Source organism: Prionailurus viverrinus, chromosome E3, assembly GCF_022837055.1.
Source record: "Prionailurus viverrinus isolate Anna chromosome E3, UM_Priviv_1.0, whole genome shotgun sequence".
In the NCBI taxonomy this organism is placed as follows: domain Eukaryota; kingdom Metazoa; phylum Chordata; class Mammalia; order Carnivora; family Felidae; genus Prionailurus; species Prionailurus viverrinus.
In genome coordinates, this window is record NC_062576.1 from 7,030,595 (window position 1) to 7,052,771 (window position 22,177).

General features: G+C 43.8%; 1 protein-coding gene across 3 annotated transcripts; it reads left to right on the forward strand.

Annotated features, from left to right (window-relative positions):
* Positions 1–72: 72 nt before the first annotated feature.
* On the forward strand, positions 73–20,863 carry ZSCAN25 (zinc finger and SCAN domain containing 25). Of its 3 annotated transcripts, none has more exons than XM_047837801.1 (6): positions 73–142; positions 2,700–3,115; positions 4,308–4,509; positions 5,120–5,211; positions 7,223–7,349; positions 20,806–20,863. In XM_047837801.1, exons 2-6 carry the CDS (start codon positions 2,729–2,731, stop codon positions 20,820–20,822), a joined length of 825 nt encoding a protein of 274 aa, XP_047693757.1. In that variant the 5' UTR covers positions 73–142; positions 2,700–2,728; the 3' UTR covers positions 20,823–20,863. The 3 variants fall into 3 exon arrangements, with proteins under 3 accessions (XP_047693757.1, XP_047693755.1, XP_047693756.1); XM_047837799.1 differs by lacking the exon at positions 20,806–20,863 and adding an exon at positions 11,428–13,908; XM_047837800.1 differs by lacking the exons at positions 73–142; positions 20,806–20,863 and adding an exon at positions 11,428–13,908 and having other exon boundaries at positions 2,993–3,119.
* Positions 20,864–22,177: the final 1,314 nt, after the last annotated feature.

Below are 22,177 nucleotides of genomic sequence, written 5' to 3' on the forward strand. Positions count from 1 at the left end.
ACCACCGAGACGCACGGACCTCCGAGAGCCCTAGAGAGGAAGCGGAAGGGGCTCTTTCCTCACGCACCTGTCTGACAGCGTCCGCGGCCCACATCCGGTCTCTGAGGGCTCGGGTCGGGTCGTCGTGGCTGAGGGGCTGAGGGTGAGAGCCGTTCTGGGGCGTCGCAGGGCTTCGCGGGGCGGCGGGCCGGCGGCGGATGCGGCGGGTGTGGGGGCCGGCTTTCGGTGCGGCTGCGGGTCGCGGAGGCGTTGGCGGAGGCGGCGGGGCTGACACAGCGGGCGGCGCGTTTCCCCGGAGCTGCCTCCCGCGGCACCGGGGCCCGGCGGCCGCGACCCGGGGGTTCAGGTGGGAGCGACGTTGGTCCCGCCGCGCCTAGGTTACCTCAGCGCGGGGGCGTCCACGAACTCGAGACCTTGAACCGACGCGGATCTCTCTGAAAATCGAAAGTAGTCATTTTAGAGCGAGACGTGGGAGACTCACTTAAAGAATGACTTCTTTTCAAGCCTTCTTTCTCTTCGTGAAGTACCAGGGATGAAAGATGAATGAAGACCTTTCTTGCCTTTAGAGAATCTGGTCGTCGGGGACACGTCGGTTAACATTTGTGCTGTAGTATGGTAATGCGATAGGGGTGTGAAGAAATGCAGTAGCTAGAAAGTCGTGAAAGAGAAATCTCAATAGATGTAGCAAAATGAAAAATGAATCGACTGAAAACGTAAAGTAGGTTTAGGAAGGATGTAGAAGTACACAAACACACAATAGAATATTAAGTAGAAGCTTCGGACGAACCTCCTGCCAGTTGCTTATTCTCTGTTGCATTAAGAGTGGTCTTTCCCTCTAAAAATGGAGCCCCTTCCCCACTTTGGACTCCCAGCCTACATACCCCTCACCTCCAACCCAAGCCCATCATGAAATTAAATAGTACTCATTCTCTAGTCTGGTATAAGCCTCTTCTTCTTCTTTTTTTAAATTTTTATTCATTTTTGAGAGAGAGCTTAAGTGGGGGAGGGGCAGAGAGAGAAGGGGACAGAGGATCCCAAGCAGGCTCTGTGCTGACAGCAGCGCCCGAAAAGGGGCTCCAGTTCATGAACCATGGGATCATGACATGAGCTGAAGTCAGACGCTCCACCGACTGAGCCACCCAGGCGCCCAAACCTTTTTCATGAGTAGTTGAACCTACGTTAACCTTTCTCTCATTTTGACTTCCTGTGTTTCTCATCTGTACCGTATCTTTTGGGAGGCAGAGTTTGGCCAGCCATCTAACCTCTTACATCTTCAGTGTCGTCTTTGAAAAGTAAGGGGAGTAATACTCCCTATACATAATTGTATGTGTGTGTTCAGAGGCTTTCTAAATGGTAAAGCCTACACAAGTTAAAAGTCTTTTCGTTAATTATAATGATATATATGTCACTCTGTTGTTTTCAACATGTGACACATGGTCACATCCAAGCCACCAGTAAGTCTTTTGGTTTTACCTCCAAAATATGTCTCGACTCTTTCTGCATCTTTGCCACCATCTTGATCATCTCCTGCTTGGACCACTGTTAAGTGCTGCTTCCCTTCTTCTTCTCTCTAACCTATTCTCTGTTGACATACGCCAGGCAAAATGACCTTTTACGCCAGGCAATGTAAAAACATATAGCTCCCTGCTAAAATAAGAAGATTAAGCCATAATTCTTAGTGTGGCCCATTTCCTGGATAATCTGGTTCTGCCTGCCTCTGTCACTTCTTCTCGTGCGGCTCTGTCCCTCACTTAACTTTGCCAAAGCTTCACTCCCATCGCCTTATTCTCAGACATGTGGAGTAATTTCTGACCTCAAGTCTGGTGCCTGGAAAAATCTCTGAATGACTGGCTCATACTCATCGGTGGGTCTCAGCCTAAGTGTCATCTCTTCAGAAGAGCCTTCTTTAAGTTATTCATCCCCCATTAACAGACCACCCTACACATTTCCTTTCTAGAAGTTATCTCCATTTAATTTTAACTTATTTGCTTGTATTTGTTTTTTTCTGTCTGTTGCACTAGTATATGAGTTTCAAAGGACAGGTGCCTTGTTTGTCTTGTTCTGTATTATATTTCTAGTTTCTGCAGGCCTGGCACATATATTTGTTGAACGTGTTAATTCTTTTAAAAAAAAATTTTTTTTTCAACGTTTATTTATTTTTGGGACAGAGAGAGACAGAGCATGAACGGGGGAGGGGCAGAGAGAGAGGGAGACACAGAATCGGAAACAGGCTCCAGGCTCCGAGCCATCAGCCCAGAGCCCGACGCGGGGCTCGAACTCACGGACCGCGAGATCGTGACCTGGCTGGAGTTGGACGCTTAACCAACTGCGCCACCCAGGCGCCCCTGAACGTGTTAATTCTTACAGTGTTGAAAGAGTAGGCCCTGGTGACTCATCTAATTATAACCTATTTTATATTTTCTGATTTTAGTGTTATCTCCCTAATGAGATCCTACAATGTTTGTGGGTATAAAGTAAACTCTTTACATTTTTCTTCACATACTAGGTGGTTACCAAATACTTACTGAATTGAATTGGCATGATTTTCAGGATATGTGTTTGGTCTTTTGTTCTGCTTCACAGAAACTAATTATGCTCTCCAGCAGAATATCCATTGATGTAGACAAAGATCTGTGATGGACTGACCTTTCCTTGTCTCACTTATGCTGCCATTATTGTTTGTCTGGTCTTCCCAATAGACCCTCAGTCTTCTGGGAGGAGTGTGAAGATGCTAAAGGAGCGTCCAGGGATGGCAGAAGACCCCCAGCAACAGATGGGTGTTCCTGTGGTAAAGCTGGAGAAAGAGTTGCCATGGGCCAGGGGAAGGGAGGACCCTAGTCCTGAGACTTTTCGTCTGAGGTTTCGGCAGTTCCGCTACCAGGAGGCAGCTGGTCCTCAGGAAGCCCTCAGGGAACTCCAGGAACTCTGTCGCCAGTGGCTGAGGCCTGAGCTGCATACCAAGGAGCAGATCATGGAGCTGCTGGTGCTGGAGCAGTTCCTGACCATCCTGCCACGGGAGTTCTATGCCTGGATTCGGGAGCATGGCTTGGAGAGTGGCAAGGCTCTTGTGGCCATGGTGGAGGACTTCACAGAGAGAACGTTGGAGGCCAAGGCGGTGGGTGAGAAGGGGGTATCTGGGTCTTGTTTTGTCGGTATGGGAAGGGGATATTTAAAGAATTGAAAGGTTTGAAGAAGCAGTGGGAGTAGATGAGGTGTACAGTCTCCTTCATCTGCTCCCAGACTCCCTGAGGTACTTTTTGGAAGGCAGTGGAGTTTTCAGCATGAGAAGCCATTCCCAAGGAAGATGCAGGGCCTGTAGAAGAGCTGTTAGCTTCCTTTCTGGTCATCAGGACAAAGGCCTGGCCATATTTCCTTTGTGAGCCCCAGGCCCAAAGAAGGTAGTCGTGACCAATTTGAAGATCCCTCATAGACTCCTTCTCTTTGGGCAGAGATGCATGTGGAAAGTGGGGAATTCCAATTGGATGAATATTATTATTAAGAAGCATTGTCTAAACAGTGCTGTTTCGATATCTGGGACGTTGGCTCAAGTGGCTCACGTTAGTGGTTCTGTGGTGGTGTTCTGGTGACACCGAGTAACTGCATCTCAGATGCTTCCTTGGGACTCTGGCCACATGTTTGTCATTCTGTGGTATAGTCACCTTATTGTTGGCTGGGAAAGAAGAGAGTAGGACTGAACATTACTGTTTTGCTTGCAAGTAATCATCTTTCTTTAGTTTATTCTTCCTTTTCCTACTGCAGTTATTCGTGACTTCCTCTGTAATCCTAAGAATTATTTTTTTATTCCCAATTCATGAGCTTAAAAGTAGACCAAGAAGGGCCTGTTTTTGTGAGTGTATCACAGTGTGAGTTGTCCTGATTTTCCTCGCTGTTTTTAGAGCAAGTTTTTTTCACTAGCTAATTCACTGCTGAATCAAGGCTTTGTATTTTTTACTTTCAGCATTTATAATTGGGGGATTTTTTTTCTAGTAGAGAGCATTTTGGGCTAAAGTTGTCAACCAAACAATATTTAGTCTCTCTGTGATATTATTCCTGGTGGAATTTGGTCAGTATTGAGGCAGGCAGGAGGGATCCTTGTAAAAGGGCAGGGACACATAACAGTTGCTCGGAGCCTGATAAAGAGAGGTTAACCTCTTTTTCACCTTCTCACTGATGTCCTGGGGAAGAGCTGAGCCGGCTTTGTCCTCCTCTTGCAGTTGGAATGGTCCTTTTCTTTGTTCTCTTTTTAGGTTTTAATTCAACTCCCTCACCCAGGCCTCATTCTAATAGGTGTTGGGGACTGTTCTTAGGTTCCATGCCTCGTGCAGGGAGAACAGGAGGAGACAGCACTTTGCAGAGGCCCTTGGGAACCAGGTGTTCACCTGGGGCCAGTGGAGGTCAAGCCTGAGTGGGGGATGCCCCATGGGGAAGGAGTTCAAGGCCTAGACCAAGGCACTGAGGAGCAACTCAGTCAAGACCCTGGAGCTGGGACACAAGCCTTCCAGGAGCAGGGTAAGATGTGAACAGTAAAGAAGTAAGGATGCAGAAAACTGCGCTTTGTGACCCTCCTTTACAAGCCCAGCAATTGATAAATAAGTTATCTGTGAGCTGTAATTAGGAGTTTTCCTGATTACTTCCTTGACTTCAGTAGGAAACAGATGAAGTGAAATTGTTTTCTATACCTTGACTCTCTGATTTTTGCAGGGGATATCTGGGGTTGTGTTCTCTTACCATTTTTTCTCTTCTTTCCCTCACATCCCTTCTAGAAACCTCCTGGAAATATGCAGGTGACATATAGGGGGATTTTTTAAGTGGGCAGACAAACCATATCCCTAAAAGTAATGTATGACTTCATTGTGTTACTGAATCTCAAAGAGGTTCCCAAAGAGTATTCTTTGAGGTTCTCAAAGAGTATTCCCAGAGTGTGACCAGAGAGCATGAATAGCCTTCAAGGGCCAGGGTACATTGGGTCGAGACCATCTGCCCAGTTGAGAAGAGGGTAGGTCTGTGTGGAGTCTCCTTAAGGTTCCTGGGTTCTGTGTGTCAGGCAGTGGACACCTTTGAACAAGCTAACTACAAGACAGCACTAATCTTTCTCATGCTTTTTTTTCCCTTTGCTTAGCTCTGCCAGTTCTTCAGGCTGGTTCTGGCCTCCCTCCAGTGAACACCAGAGACCAAGAGATGGCAGCTGGGTTCCTTTCATCTGGACCCCAGGTGAGCTGTACTTCTGCCTTTCTGACGTTGCTTTGAATGAGATTCACCTTCCCCAAAGTTTCCCTGCACAACAAAGCGCCGCCCACACGTTGAATTATTGTACCTTTCTTGTTCTGATGGATATGATAGCTTTGTTTTCTCCACTTTGTCATCCTGATTTGTTGAGTTGAGCCTTATGCCTTAGGGCCCAGGCATGAGGCTCAATTCAGTTGATTTTATTGCTCTGTGACTTTTTTTTTTTAATTGACTCTGTATTTTTACTGAGGAGGAAGACATTATTGATAGAAACCCTATAAGCTTGATCTAGGCAGTGGTGGTCGATCAGGAAATCAATACCCTTTGTAGATCGTCTTTAGGGATACTTTTGCTGCTGCTTTTCCTTGGGATCCTCTCCTCCTCCCGTGTCAGCAGGAATGTAGCTGACTCAGGGTTGGAGACTCCCTGGAACACTGAGCAGAGTGTTCCCTCTGGCCTCTACCCCGACTACACCAAGATTTGGCCTTTTTTGACTTCTTTGCCTGCCACATATGGGGGTAATGAGCACAGTTGGGGCACTCTTGTCATGTCTACTCTGTGTTGAGTGTTACCAGGGAGGTGGGAGATTTCCAGTGTGGCACCTTTTTGAAGGGGACAGTGAATGTTTTGTTTTTTATTGAGAGAGAGAGAGAGAGAGAGAGAGAGAGAGAGCGCGAGCGAGCGAGCGAGCAGGGAAGGGGCAGAGAGAGAGGGAGAGATTGAGAATCCCAAGCAGGATTCTGCATTCAGTGTGGAGTCCAGCGCAGGGCTCGATGTGGGGCTCAAACACATGAATCATGAGATTGACCTGAGCTGCAATCAAGAGTTGGATGCTTAACCAACTGAACCACCCAGGTGTCCAAGAGACAGTGAGTTTTAAAGTGAAGAGTCCTTATAGAAGGAAGGTAGAAGGAAAGGGGTCATTTGCCAGAAAAAAATAATGACTCAAATCTGGTCTAGCTAAAGCACTGTTTGGGCAAGTTTTATGCCTGTACCATTTCCTGTTTCTGTTTCCCTAGCATGTGTTTTGGAGGAGATGAAGGATGATAGCATGTTTTAATTTTTCCAGACCCTCTTTTTTGCCGTAATAGTTCTTCATGGTGTTGTGGATGATAGTGAATTTATTTTATTTTATTACTGTTTTTTTAAATGTTTATTTTAGAGAGAGACAGAGAATGTGTGTGTGTACAAGCAGGGGAGGGACAGAGAGAGAGGGAGACACAAAATCTGAAGCAAGCTTTGCACTGTCAGCTCAGAGCCTGATGTGGGACTCAAACCCACGACTGTGAGATCATGATCTGAACTGAAGTCAGTTGCTTAACTTACTGAGCCACCCAGGTGCCCAATACTGAATTTATTTAAAATTTTTTTTTTAACGTTTTTTATTTATTTTTGAGACAGAGAGAGACAGAGCATGAACGGGGGAGGGGCAGAGAGAGAGGGAGACACAGAATCGGAAGCAAGCTCAAGGCTCTGAGCCATCAGCCCAGAGCCTGACGCGGGGCTCGAACTCACGGACCGCAAGATCGTGACCTGAGCTGAAGTCGGCCGCTTAACCGACTGAGCCACCCAGGCGCCCCAGAATTTATTTTAATACAGTATTGTTCTTAAGACAAGGCCTGCCCAAATATTTACTTCCCTTTGAGGGAAGATCAGTTTTAGATGAAGGGATAAATAGCTCTGGGTCTTGATCAAGCTTGAGGATTGAGTGGAGGCAATTGAAAAGCAGGAATTACGTGTTGTGGTTGTTAGGGTACAACCTAGGTGTCTGCAGCAGAGACTCGGAAATATAGTAGCTCAGACAAGTCCATTACTTCCCTGTCCTTAAACTACCAAGAGGTAGGGACTTGTGCTCCCAAGACCATCTAGGGGTCTGGTTCCTTCTGTCTCTTGCTCTGTTCTTCCCTAGAGTATTATCCCTGTGTTTGCTTCCGCTTTTAGACTCTTCCTACTTTGGGATTATTTCTTTATCCATAACACTCTTCTGTTGTTTCAGGGGTTGGGACCATTTAAAGATATGACTCTGGCCTTCCCTGAGGAGGAATGGAGACATGTGACCCCAGCCCAGATAGACTGTTTTGGGGAATATGTGGAACCCCAGGACTGTGGGGTCTCACCTCCAGGTAAGACTGTTTCCATCCCAAAGGTAAGAAACTGAGGAGTTGTGAAAGTTACAGGTTGGAGTTCTTGCCCTTGCCCCAGATTTCAGAACCTGGTGCTACCAACAAAAGAAGGCAAGTAAATGGGTCCAAGGAAAGAGTGTGGACCCAGGGTTTAAGGAGCCGGGCATGTGCTTTCCTGTCGGGAGAGGAACCAACGAGGGGGCAAGAAAACACAAGGTAGTTGTACTGGCTGTGATGAGACAGGTTGCTCATTAGGATTCCTGGAGCACCTATTCTGTCTCTGACTGAAGAGTACCCACGCAGGCTTGAAAGCAAAAGACGATCTTGTGTCTCGTTCCCTCAGCAGGGATTTATTGAGTGCCCCTCAGGCACTGGCTCCAACTTTGCAGCTTTGTGTTGGGGCAGGACTAACGGTAGGGCAGCCTTCGGAGCACCAGGCGTGTGTACAGAGAATGCCCAGCTGCTCGATGTGGGCCCCTGTCACAGAGCAAGCAGAGCCTGGGCTGGGTCTGTCTCAGGTGGTGGCTAGGTTTTACCTGGGGTTGGAGCTGGAAGGGTGAGACCATGATGCACATGGAAAGTGCTCACAGGAGGAGGAGCAGCAAGAGAAGGAGGAAGAGTGAGCCTGGCGAAGTACAGGGAGAGGCCCTGGCGGGGAAGCCGGGGAGGGCACTGCAGGGGCTGGAGACTGCCGGAGTGGTGGTATCTCTGCAGGTTGGAGAGGGAGAGGAAAAGAAACGTGAGTGGGAACAACCCTTTCCTCTGTTCCCTCTGCTTTTCTTTTCATAACTTTTTGAGTATGTGCTGACTGCTCATCTGTCCTGACTCCACCCCACCTGGCATTTTTCCATCTTGAAATATGTTGAGGGATAAATGAGAGTATCACTGTACTGCCTTTAGTGCATGAGAGAACCGGTCCTGGCTCCACCACTTACTGTGACCTTTCTGGGCTTCCGTTTCTTCAGTCGCAAAATGGGGACATTCACAGAGCTCTCATGGCGTCGTGAGGATTAAGTGAGATGATAAATCTTAGCATTTGGTGAATATGATAGTGTTAGATACTTTTATTAGCTATACAAATATTATTCCTTTATGAGTCAGTCAACATTCATTTATTCACCCAAAAATATTTATTTGGTATTGTGGCCAGTACTCTGCCAGTCACTATGAAGAGTTAAAGTCCCTTGCCTTTGCGATCTTAGCAGTTCATATGAAGAGTCCAAATGCACGGAATAATGGTCATTGTGGAGTAGTGTAAGGGGCCCTAGAGGAGGGGCTCAGGAGACCTGGGTCCAGGACAGGGTTGTCACACCATGGCAGTGATGTGAGTGGCCAAAGGATGCCAACATGTGTTACAAAGAGATGTAAGACTTCTTTTTTTATTAAAAACTATTATTAAAAAATGTTTATTTGTTTTTGACAGAGAGAGAGAGAGAGAGAGAGAGGGGAGGGGCAGAGAGAAAGGGAGACACAGAATTCGAAGCAGGCTCCAGGCTCTGAGCTGTCAGTACAGAGCCTGACATGGGGCTTGAACCTATGAACTGTGAGATCATGACCAGAGCAGAAGTTGGACGCTTAATCGACTGAGCCATCCAGGCGTCCTGAGATACAAGACTTCTGTAGATGGTAGAGGATGTGGAAACCTTCAGACATAACTATGCGGTTCAGGACCTCTTGCAACACAGCTGAGATGGTGGGGATACCAATATTCTAGTGCCTTGATGCCCCCAGGGACCCTCTGCTGGTGATGCTGCTGTGTGTTGGAATGATTCTGCCCTCTTATTCCAGAGGATTTTTATACCTGCCCTGCCCCCCGTCCCTGCCATCTGACTGTTCTAGAGACTCTGGTTGTATTCTTGTGCTGTTCTCACTGTTTCAAACGACCCAAGCACTTCCATAAGCATTTATGCGGAGTCTGGGTGGGCCAAGGTCCATTTCCCATGCATACTGTCTACTGGCTGTCTCAACCATCAGGTCTTCCTGTGATTTATTCCCATGTACTTGTGGCTCCTGCATTGATAGCTGTTTTGGATTAGGCCCGAGAAACTAGAATTCTATGATACATAATACCTAGCACATACTCACATCTCCCCAGGGTCCAGCTAAGACTCGTGCATTGCATTTAGTGTCAGTTTTACTATTCGTAACACCTGAAAACTGGAAATTACCCAAATGAATATCAGTCAAGTTCATAAATAGATTACAATATATTCTGACAGTGTCATACCAATGAAAAAGAACATAGTGTAACTATAGCTACATTCCATAATATGGGTGAATCTTACAAGGATAATAATGAGTGGAAGGATCCAGAAACAATATTTGAATCCACTGCACAAAGTTCAAGACCAGGTAAAAGTACTTTATGCTGATAAAAGTTTGAATAGCATGTTAGCCAGGGGGTGGCAGAATATAGTCACTGAAGGGGCTGGGAGAGGGCTTTCTGGATACTGGTAGTTTCTTGAACTGGATGCTTTTTATATAGTTGTGTTCATTATGAAAATTCTTTGAATCCTACAGTTACGTTTTGTGCATCTTTACTTTCATGGAAAGTTTATAGAAGAATCTGTCAGAGGTGACAGCTGTGTCCTTCATATTTGTTTAGGCATGTGATGTTTTCCTTTTTGTGTTTTAACGGCCTTACCTGAAAGGACTCTTTCTGTGCCTAAGTGCTGCTTGTCATTTTTGTCTCTTTCTCTTTTTTTTTTAAGATTTTATTTTTAAGTAATCTCTATACCCAATGTGGGGCTTGAGCTCACAGCCCTGAGATCAAGAGTCACATGCTATATTGACTGAGCCAGGTACCCCTCCTCTCTTTTTTTCTGTCTTGGCTCTTTTGCTTCCTAGGGCCTTCCCTTTTGTTCACCTCCCCTTCCGCCTGTTCTGTAAACAATTGTTCTGTTAATTTAGAGAGAGTGAAACAGGGATCAGAGAAAGAACTTCTAGAAGGGTTGAGGCATTTCAGCAGCATTCACGCACATTTCAGTCTGGTAGAAGTCAGTGACAGATCGGATTCATTCATTCATCCAGTAGTTAGTAAGCATGTGACAGTCTCCCAGGAGACTCAGATTAATAAAATCTGGTTAGGTGGAGGGAGGAGCGGGGGCAGGGACTATGTGCTGAGCAAGTGTATGGAGGCTATGGAGAACTCTCAAGTAGCCCACCTGGATGGAATAAGCTGGAATAGGTTTATAATCTCTAGGGCAGGGAGAACACCTTGAGGAATGTAAAATGGCATTTTCAACAAGGTCGTGTATAAATAAGTGCACAATAAACAAAGTGCTAATTCAGTATAAATGTGCTGAAGAGACATAGCTAAGAGAGTAATCAGGGAATGTTTCTTCAAGGAAATCATTGAGTTAGATTTAGAAGGAAATACAAGTCTGAGTTAGAAAATTAACTGAGAGCACATTAAGATTTGGCAGACTATTCTGTAAAAGAGATATGGAGAGTTTTAGCTCAGGTTGCTACAATAGAATATTATAGGCCAGTGGCTTAAAACAACAAACATTTATTTCTCCGAGTTCTGGAGGCTGAGAAGTTCAAGATCAAGGTTCCTGTAGATTCAGTGTCTGGAGAGCGCCCTCCTCCTGGCTTGTAGCTGGCTGCCACCTCACTGTCTTCACATGGCAGACAGAGTAAGATTGTGGGATTGAGGGATCTATCCTGTGTCTTTGCCTCTCCCATCATGAGGGATCATGCTCACATGATTTCTGTGCTAAGAGCTCTGGTTTCCCTTCCTCTTTTTATAAGGACACTGATCCCATCATGGGGGCTCCACCCTAATGACTGTACCTTATAACTTCCTGAACAGCCCATCTCCTGATATCATCATGTTGGAGCTTAGGTTTTCAACCTATGAATTTGGGGAAGACACAAACATTCAGTCAGTAACAAAGTGGGAAAAGGTAAAGTGAAGTCTGGTTTTAGAGTCCATGAAAGAAAACCGTATTGAGGTTATTGGTCAAAGGGAAAAAGAAAGAACTGTTAATGGGACATCTTTAGAAGCCAAGTTCTAACATAGAACTTTACTTTCATAACTGCTACAGAATTAGCTTGTATCTCCTTTGTCCTGTAGGCATTGGGAGCAAGGAAAAGGAGTCTAAAACCCAGCAGGCAGACCTCAAGGGGGCGCTTGCTCGGGTGACGGCAGAGAGGTTTGGGGAAGCCACACTCCAGAGCCCTGAGCTTGGAAGAACCTGTGAGCAGGAGCCCAGTAGCTCTGTGGGAAACATGCCAGGGCCGCCTCCTCCTCAGCATGGTGTTATACCCCTGCCCGATGACCTCAAGACCCACAGCTCCTTTTGGAAGCCTTTTCAGTGCCCCGAGTGTGGAAAAGGCTTCAGTCGGAGCTCAAATCTTGTCAGACACCAGCGAACCCATGAAGAAGAGAAATCCTATGGGTGTGTTGAGTGTGGGAAGGGGTTCACCTTAAGAGAGTACCTCATGAAGCACCAGAGAACCCACCTGGGAAAGAGACCCTATGTGTGCAGTGAGTGCTGGAAAACGTTCAGTCAGAGGCACCACCTCGAAGTCCACCAGAGGAGTCACACAGGGGAGAAGCCTTACAAGTGTGGTGACTGCTGGAAAAGCTTTAGCCGGAGGCAGCATCTGCAGGTGCATCGGAGAACTCACACAGGGGAGAAGCCCTACACTTGTGAGTGCGGCAAGAGCTTCAGCAGGAACGCAAACCTGGCTGTGCACCGGCGAGCCCACACCGGGGAGAAGCCGTATGGGTGTCAGGTGTGTGGGAAGCGGTTCAGTAAAGGGGAGCGATTGGTCAGACACCAGAGGATCCACACTGGGGAGAAGCCCTACCACTGTCCAGCCTGCGGGAGGAGCTTCAACCAGAGGTCTATCCTCAATCGGCATCAGAAAACTCAGCATCGCCAGGAGACCCTGGCACAGTAAGGATGCACCTTTTTTACGAAAGGAAGGTGCTGGAAGGTGTAGGACCTTTCAGGATCGCCAAGTGGAGGGAGATCCCATTGGAGGATGCATTCGTCTTTCCTCACTGAAGGGCTTTGAGGAGGGAGTGGTAGAGTGATAGGGTGCAGAAAGGCACTTTGAACCATTTTCTTTCCATTTGTTGTCAAACAAAAGCAAGGCAATGCCTGATTTATTTTGAGTTTCCAGAGAGCACAGCTCCTCACGTCTCTTATCCAAGTGGTGCAAACTGTTTTTTACTGTCTTTTGGGAAATTATATCCTGAACTTCAGTTCAGGTTGAAGTTTTTCTCCTTCATTGGGATGTCATGTACGCCTCTCGAGCAAGTCTGACAAAGTTTTGTCCCATGTTGGCAAGTTACACCTCATTGTGATGAGGGCTTTATCGACCTGCAAAATCATTAGTTCAGACTCTGCCTCTCTTCTTTTCCACTTAACAAGTATTTATTGAACAGCTACTGTGTCTGGTGCTGGGAGCACAGTGGTGAATGAGGCACATGAGCTGTGAGCCTCCCGGAACTGGTGATTTAGCAGTGGGAACACACACAGAACCATTAATAGCTCCAGACATTCTAAGTTATGTTTGTGGTACGTGCTGTTTGAGAGGGTAGTCTTCTGGTGCTCACTCGTTCTGCCCTGCCACTCAGGTGCTGGATCTTCCCCTCCCTAGTTAGGATCTTTCAGGCAGCCTTGTTTATTTTACTTTATTTTTACCCCCTTTGTCTCTGTAACAGCATACCCTCATTTGTATAGTTTCCCCATTATTCCTTGTACTGTAACAACTATCCACCCATCCAATAGGAAATTAATATTTTGCTATTGATTACCGAATAAACATGAAAGTATTTTAAAAAGTGTTCAGTTCTATATAAAGATCTAATTAAATAAATCTGAAAGATGAACTATTATTAATACACTGTATTTGATGGCATTTTATAGCATATAAGATGCTTTTTTTTCTATTTTCACTTTATCATTCCACACATATTTATTGAGGCCCAACAGTGTGCCAGGAACTCTTAGGTGCTTGCCATATATTAGTAAATAAAATGGGGAAAGTCCCTGACCTCGTGGAGCCTACATTTTAGTGAATATATTTGATCTTCAGAACCTCCTAAGGTGGAACCCATGGGTACTCCCATAAACTCTCTGGACCTGGGATCTGAGCCTTTGTCCTTGGTCCTTGTCAGTGTCTTGCCTTGAAATGCATTCGCCACCTACCTCTTGCTACCGGATAGTCTCTGTCAATACATCTGTCAATACACAGATCCTTGTCATCTGGGAGGCTCTCAGTTGCCAACTGGGACTGATGAGGTGGTAGTGATGTGTTTTACATAAGTGCCGATTCAGGCAAAATAGAGATGTTTGTAGGCATTTAAAAATACTTAATGAGAAGATACAGTATTTGTACTGTTTACACTTTCTTATTTTGCCATCACTAAAAGGTTTCCTTTCTGTTTAAAATTCTGTTTAAAATATCTGTGTAATGAGCATGGACTACAATGCAGTGTTGTTGTAGTGCTATGCTTTCAAATGCTGGATGCTGGGTGAGTTTGTCTTGTTGACATGGTACTATAATTATAAGATGTGATTTGTTTTGTGGTGCCTTTTAATATTAGATTCTTTTACTCTAAGGTTTTTTTCTCCCCATTTTTTATTGTAAATCAGATAAATGATGACTTCAACACAGTTGTATTACTCAGTCTACTTTGAAACACATTATTTTATTACATATTTCTTAGATAACTATGGTAGATAGCCATGATGTTTAATTTTGATTTAGCAGATGATTTCCTGGCCTCTCCACTGTCTCCATGAGCCTCTAGTAGCCAGTCCATAAATATATCTGAGATGTCATCCACTATCTGAGACACTAGGCTGCTTCTCCTTAGCAGTGTTGTGATCCAGATGCAGAATCAGCTCTTTTTTCCCCACTTCCCAGACAAGCTTGGCAAAGCTTGTAGCCAGCTAGCAGCCAAACCCAGGGAAAGGCTTTTCATGAGTCTCTGGCTTCTGGTCTGTAGGACCTGCGGGCTGACCTGGCTTGAGCTTGGCCTTCTCTAGGAGGACCATATTCCAAAGCTAGGTGAGGAGTGTTGGGCCACTACAGGCTGGGAGTTGCTCATCAGTGGTCTTCCTGTTTACCTGAATTAAATGGTTAGATTCTTTTTGATAATATGCTTAGCCAAATAGGACTGTGGGTTTTCAGCCAATTGGAATCCCTTCAGAGAAACTCAGGTAGGAGCCAGGTCTTGCTTTTTTTCTTGGGCGCCTGTATCTGCTTTGAGACCAAAGCTCATGGATGATGCCTCAAACAGCCTCAAAAATTTTTTTCCATGGAATTTTAGTAGCATGTATTTTTGTTATGTATTCAAATGTTAAATATTTTTCTGTATTTTTCTATTTAGAGATTTTTTTATAATAGAAAATTTCAGACATATATAATGAATCCCCATGTATTCATTATTTGGCTTTACCCATTGTAAACTCCTAGCCCATCTTGTTTTATGTCTATACCCTTTTTACCTGTCTTCCTACCCTACTGAAGTATTTCAAAACAGCTCCCAAATACTGTCTATAAATATTTCAGTGTGTACCTCTGAAAGATAAGAACTCCTTGAGGGATGCCTGGGTGGCTCAGTCAGTTAAGTGTCCAACTCTTGATTTTGGCTCAGGTCATGACCTCACAATTTGTGAGATCAAGCCCCGCGTTGAGCTCTGTGTTGACAGCGTAGGGCCTGCTTGGGACTCTCTCTTTTCCTCTTTCTCCTGTCTCTGCTCTTTCCCTGCTCGCACTTGCTCTCTCAAAATAAACTCTTTGCAAAAGAAAACCCACAATACTATTATCATACCAATAAAAATAATTTCATAATTTGCAATTAATGTTTTCTTAAAAAGCACATAATTTTAAAAAGTTTATTTGAATTAGGATCTAAATAAGATGGATAAATTGTAATTGGTTGCTTTGTCTTCTAAGTCTTACAATGTATAATTCCTATTTTTTCTCTTGAAATTCATTCATGGAAGCAACTGCATTATTTATTTATCCTGTAGAATTTCTTGTCTTTGAATTTTGCTGTTTGCATACCCATCACGTTATTTAATATGTTTTTTTGCCCTCTATATTAACCAAAAACTTAAAGGAATAACCAAATTCATTTCTTGTATTTTGGCAAGAACACATTATAGATGATGGCATGTCTGGTTGTTTCTCTCTGATGTTAGGATCCTAGATGTATTTATTTCATAAATTCTATAAATGATTCATTTATTAGCTGGAATGCTTCTGTCAGAAATTTTCCCTTATTAACCATTAGGTTTCTTAGATAGAGTTCACAGGAAAGGAAATGCTTGATTCGTCCTTTTGCCTGTTTTCACAATAATGATCTGGTTGCTTTGTTTTCTGTAATTGTGATCAGGTATATTTTCAATCAGAATACATTCATGGATTTTGGATTTACAGCCAGTCCACTGTACTTCTTGATGCTCAGATCATTTCACTTTTGGTCATTGGGAGCCTTTTCAACTTGCTTCCTGATTCCTTTTGACATAACTCTAGTCATCTTTGATAGCTTCTTTATTTTCTGATAGGACAGGATGTTGCAAACTCCTCTTGTACATTTCCTGCTCCCTTTGAGAGTGAAGAGAAGTGCTATTAATTATGCCAGGACAATATGGTAAAGTGGGACTCCAGGACAGATGGGGATATTTGGTCACCTTATATACAGCCGTCATTGTGTGTGATTGGGTGTCTGTGGTTTCTTCACCCAACTATAATGTTGGGCACTTTCAGGGCTGGCAGGTAGTGTGTCCCATGCTGCTGTGATAATGAAGAGTGCCACTCCAAGGGGTATGACCTTTGTAAGAGAAACCCCTTTTTATACCTTGGGTGGTGACTTTCTGCCCAAGGTCTGTCCTGGGGAGCTATTGCATTAAACATTTGCTTTTCAAAATGTATGCCATGAATGTTATCAGCAGCCTGATTAACTATATTTCAGTACTTTCAGGTCCTCTTTTATTCCAGCCTAGGGGCAATTTGAAGAGCCCTTGTTTCTTAAAAAGTAAGTTGGTTTCAAGTTCATCATGCAACACAGGCTGGCTTTATCTACTTCTGAGGTGAGGAAAGTAACTATCAGGAACATGTTTCTCTAGAGTCTACTTGCCCTTTTATTTTTTTATTTGTATTCTATTTTTAATTTTTTTTTAAGTTTATTTATTTTGAGAGAGAGAGTGTACATGAACGAGCATGTGAGTGGGGGAGTGGCAGAGAGGGGGACTGAGAGAATCCCAACCAGGCTCCACACTGGCATTACAGGGCTGATATGAAATTCAAGATCATGACCTGAACTAAAATCAAGAGTTGGATGCTTAACTGACTGAGCCATCCAGGAGCCCTGCTACTTGTTCTTTTACAATTTAGCCAGTTTCTCAGCCTCTGCACTACTAATATTTTGTGCCAGGTAGTTGTTTGTTTTGGAGGCTGTCCTGGCTGTTTTGTGCATCAACCTACTACATGCTAGTAACACTCCCCAATCATAACAACTAAGGAGGTTTCCAGACATTTCCAAATGTCCCCTGGGTGGCAAAATTGACCCTTGCTGAGAATCACTGCTTGTAACATTCAGGATAATTGCTGTTGCGAATTAGATGTTTTGTTTTTTTCTAATTTAAATTTTAGCCAACATAGAATGCAATATTGATTTCAGGAGTAGAATTTATTGATTCATCACTTAGAGCATGCAGTGCTCATTACAACTGCTCTTCTTAAGTACCCATCATTCATCTAGCCCATCCCCCCCCCACGCGCCCCCCCCCCAATTAACCCTCAGTTTGTTCTCTATCTTGTTAAGTAGTTGGTTTAGTTAGTGAAAGAAAGGACTGGCATTTCAAGGACTAGAGCTATTTCCTGCTAAGCTTAATACCCCAGCCTCACTGTCTAGAGAACAAAGTTTTACTAGAGATCACTGGGATTAAATGTAGTATTGCCATGTAGAGCCAAGAGCTATTGAGATAGAATCTCAGGATAGAGGCCTGGAAACTCTAAAACCTAGGTGGTTTCTATGCAGGCAACCTGGCTTATTGCTTTGGGTTCTTTTCAGGCAAGCACCTGCCACAGAGCCTCTATATCACAGAGAACTTTTGCTTGGGGCCTAGATTCGCCTTTCCCAGTAAATGCATGTGTGTAGTGGGGGCCACTTAAACTCAATGCAGCCAATGCCAGCCTTTTTTCCTTCATAATAAGGTCCTCAAGGCACACAGTAGACAGTAAATATTCCAATGAAAGGTCTGGATTTCTGCCTTTTTTAGTGGCTAGAATGGTCATAAGAGTGCCTGAGGAAGAAACATGACATCACACTGCCCCTAGTGGCCCCTCTGATATGGCTGACATCTCTAGCTGTTGTGCTACCAACTGCAGTCACATCTAATTCACTTAGAAATGCCATAAGCCAAAGAAATTCACTGGGGCTTCCTACAATTTTGTATTCCTATCTTATTTTTTCCCTTTTATCTCAGTTTCTGAAGGACACATTTCTAAAGATTTATCATGTCCAACCTATCCCCAGTATTGACACATTTCAATAAAAAATTTCAGTAAAAATTTGTTCACGACAGGGAGGGCGGGCAACGTTCTCCCTTGTGTTTGTTGCTGGGAATCTGAACTGCCAAGAGTGAGGATGGAGAGGGTTGGGTAAGGCAGGTGTTGTCCCTTGATAAACAGAGGGACTTGGGAGGAGCAATTCCAGTTTCCTGGAAGGGTGAATGGGCTCCAGTAGAATGGCTGCCATTGCTGCCACATGCTGTAGCCATAGCTCTGTCATCTGAGTGGCCAGAGACCAGGAAATGGCCGTACTCCCAAGAGCTCACCTCATATGTTTCCCTTCCTTAGTAAAAACCATAATCTCTGGAAAAGGTAGTAGATTAACCTTTAGATAGATTGGAAACAAAGAGGTGGCACGAGTCTATACCTTGTGACTCCCACCTCTGGTAGCTATTTGAGTATTATCTCTGTGTCTGTGAAACAGTTGAGGAAAATCTGATTGACATCACCTAGAGATTTCATTGACTCCTGCAAAAGCTCAGCCTGTTGTATGAACAGGAAAAGTACAATGAACAATAAGTGGTTTCTCATCAAGAGCCAGTCTTCTTACTAGGTTTCTCCAGTCTTTAAGGGTTCCTGCTGCCTGAACTGAGGTGCTAATGGAAGGACTGGAAAGTAAGAGATGGAAAAAATCCCAGCAGTTAAAACAGTGTGGAACTCATTCGTAAATAGACCAATGGAATAGCAGGAAAGGTTGAGAAATAGCCCTGGCTCTGTACTGAAGAGGTTAATTTTTTTTAAAGTCACATTGGTATAAATGGATAGCTATTTGGAGAAAGATAAAAATAGACCCACTTCTCACATCATATCCAAGAGTGAACTCCAGATGTATCAGGGATGTAACTAAAAAATGAAACTACCCAAGTACCAGAAGACACTGCGGATGAATTCCTCTAAAACATGGGTTCAGGGAAAAGGCTTTAAAACTATGGCTTAAAATCCAGATGCACTAAAAGAAAAGATTGGTGCATTCCTACATAAAAATTTTGAGAACTTCTGAATGGCAAAAACCATAAGCAAAGACAAATGACAAGTTGGGAGAAAATACTTGCAACATAACGCAAAGTTCCAGTATTTCTAATATATGAAGAACTTTGTAAAAAAAAATGAGTTAACCCCCAAACAAAACAACCCCACTGAAAAATTGATAAACTAGAGATCACAAAAAAAGATACCAAAATGGCTATTAATGATATAAAAAGATGTTCACCTTCGCTCAAAATAAACTCCAATTAAAACTGCACTGAGAGATTTCTTTTCCATCACATTGGCCAAAATTCCAAAGCTTGACAATACACACTAGTGATGAGTTTATGGGGAAACAAACAGGAATTCTTACCCATTGCTAGCAGAATGCAAAATAGTGCAGCCTCATGTGGAGGAGAATTTAGTAATAGCTAACAAAATTATGGATGAATTTACTGTAAAGCTATCCCTCTAACAATATGAAAATACACATGCACAACATTATTCATTACAGCATTCTTACTGCAAAAAATACTGGAAGCTGCATAAATATCCAAGATAGGTGATTGAAAAAATTATGACACATCCACACAATGTAGTATTGTGCAAATTTTAAAAACATTATCATGGGGCACCTAGGTCGCTCAGTCAGTTAAGCATCTGATTCTTGGTGTCGGCTCAGGTTATGATCTCATAGTTTGTGAGTTCAAGCCCCACATTGGGCTCTGCGCTGGCAGCATGGAGCCTCTCTTTCCCTCTCTCTCTGCCCCTCCTCCGCTCCCACTGTCTCTGTCTCTCTCAAAATAAATAAATACACTTTAAAAAAGTAAAAAACATTGGGTCAGTTTTCACAATTGGAATATGAATCTGGCTTAGGTAGAATCATATCAATGTTAAATGTACTAATGTTGATAATTGTGTTGTGGTTATGTAAGAGAATATCCCTGTTCTTAGGAAATACACACTGAAAAATTTAAGGATAAAGGACCATTGTGTATATGTGAGGAGGGGGAGGAAGGAGGAAGAAGAGGGAAGAAAAGAAACAAGGTAAAAATGTTAAGGATAAGTTAATCCAGGTAAAGGGATATATGGATACGTTGTACTATTGTCATTGTAACTTTTATGTAATTATTGAAAATTCTTGAAATTATTTTATTATAAAAATTTCAAGTGTTAAAAAAAAGAAGAACTAACATCATTTACTACTTCTGACCATGGGAGGAAAAGGGTCCCACGTACTTGTCCGATGATAATGGCCCTAAAGTGGGAGCAAGAGGGTGGCACAGCATATAGCTCACAAGATACACCAATTTAATCATACCTCATCTTGCTCAAGAGCTGCAGATTCATTCCCACATTTTTTTCACTGTGCATGGTGGGCCAAGCCTCCTTCATGCAGTGAATGAAGCTGGTGTGGCAGCTTTCTTTTCGGTGTCTTCATCCATATTCTTGTTTTTGTGTAGGTGTACTCACAAAATACTTTCCATTCAGCCTTTAGACCGGTCATTTGCTTCAGGCCTTGTGACCTCTACAGGTGCTTTCAGCCACATTATACCTCCTGCCACAAATTAGGGATCATCTTCCCCAAACCTGCTGGCTTTAGCCCATTGCTTCAGGGAGCATCTTTGGTCATTAATCCATGCTCTGGTTGATACATACATACAGGTATCCCTGTGGACATTCAGTCTCACAGTGTTTTGGAATTATTTCATAATTTGTAATTTACTTGGTGCTTATGACAGACCTCTATGACAGTACAAAACTGATGGTCAAATAAATGAAATCTGGAGGGTTAACTGGTTTGAACAGCAATGAGTTAAAAGGGAAGAGTAAGCCTCATTGTAGAATTGTTGAATATGAAATAACAGAAGGGTTGTTAGATGTTGGGGACTGGTCTTTAAAAAATTTTTTTTTTTTTCAACGTTTATTTATTTTTTGGGGACAGAGAGAGACAGAGCATGAACGGGAGAGGGGCAGAGAGAGAGGGAGACACAGAATCAGAAACAGGCTCCAGACTCCGAGCCATCAGCCCAGAGCCTGATGCGGGGCTCGAACTCACGGACCGCGAGATCGTGACCTGGCTGAAGTCGGACGCTTAACCGACTGCGCCACCCAGGCGCCCCATGGGGACTGGTCTTTAGAAGGCAGGTCAGGGTTGAAAGCCTAGTTTTTTGGTGTGTTTTGTTTTGTTTTTTTTTTAGAGTCAGTGGGTATGCCAGAAATTAGGCTTTCTGGGTGCCTATCACACACCCCTAGTATGTGATAGAGTTTACCTACCATCCAGTGACCCTGGGTATACATCTGGAAGCTCCCCCAATGCCAAGCCCTAGCAAACTTTGCAGGACCTCAGCTCCAGCCCACATCTAGTATCTTTACGCACGTTAGATCAGCAAGAGCTGTTATGCCTAGAGACCCATAACATTCTAGTGTCCTCACTGGTCCCTGACTGCTCTGTCACCCCCTACTCCAAATGTGACCCTGATGCCTCTCTGGTAAATCCTACCTGGCTCTGATCATACCTCTACCTTGAAGTACTTTATACTTCAGGAAACTCAGGGAAGGGGAGTAGTGGGACATGTAACTGGATGGTGTGGGGTTGGACTTTAGAAGATCATTTTCTCATAGAATAATGGCATCTGACTCAAAAGATCCAGTGTATTAGATCTAGAAGTTAGTGATCCAGCTCCACTGTCTAAGAACTTTCCCTTGCTTTCCACGCTACTGCAGAGGATACTGCTGCCTCTGGGTGGTAGTCAACACTCAGTAAATCCAGCTATGTCAGCTTGCTCGGGTGTATTCACATCCTTGCTAGTGGTGGAGTTAGCAAGTCTTTGTCATACTTTGTGCTCAAGGTGAAAACTGTCCTTAGGATAGTCCAGATTAGAGGTTTTGTTCTTTATGCTGTTAAGTTAATTAAAAAAGGAGGCCATTAATTTGACTGAGGTAGTTCTAATGCCTTGGCAGCCTACATAAGCAACCCAAAACCTAAGTCTGTAAATGCCTCAAGGTTAAGAAATCAAAACATAAGGACAAACAGTCACAAACAGCCAACTGGGCTTTCTCATACAAGACAAATGTAAGCCCTAGCCAATCAAATGGTTTCCTTGCTTTGCTTCCTATCTTTTTACATGTCATGCCACTACCTCCTGTGGATAGAGTGCTGCTAACCACTTCTGGTTTGATACTGCCTGATTTTTGCTCAAACTTAACGATTTAAAAACGCTTCAGGTTATCTTTTAACAGTGCTTTTCAACAGAGATTCTCAAATTATTATCTGAAGACCACTTGACATCAAAATCACCTGGGGAACTTTATTT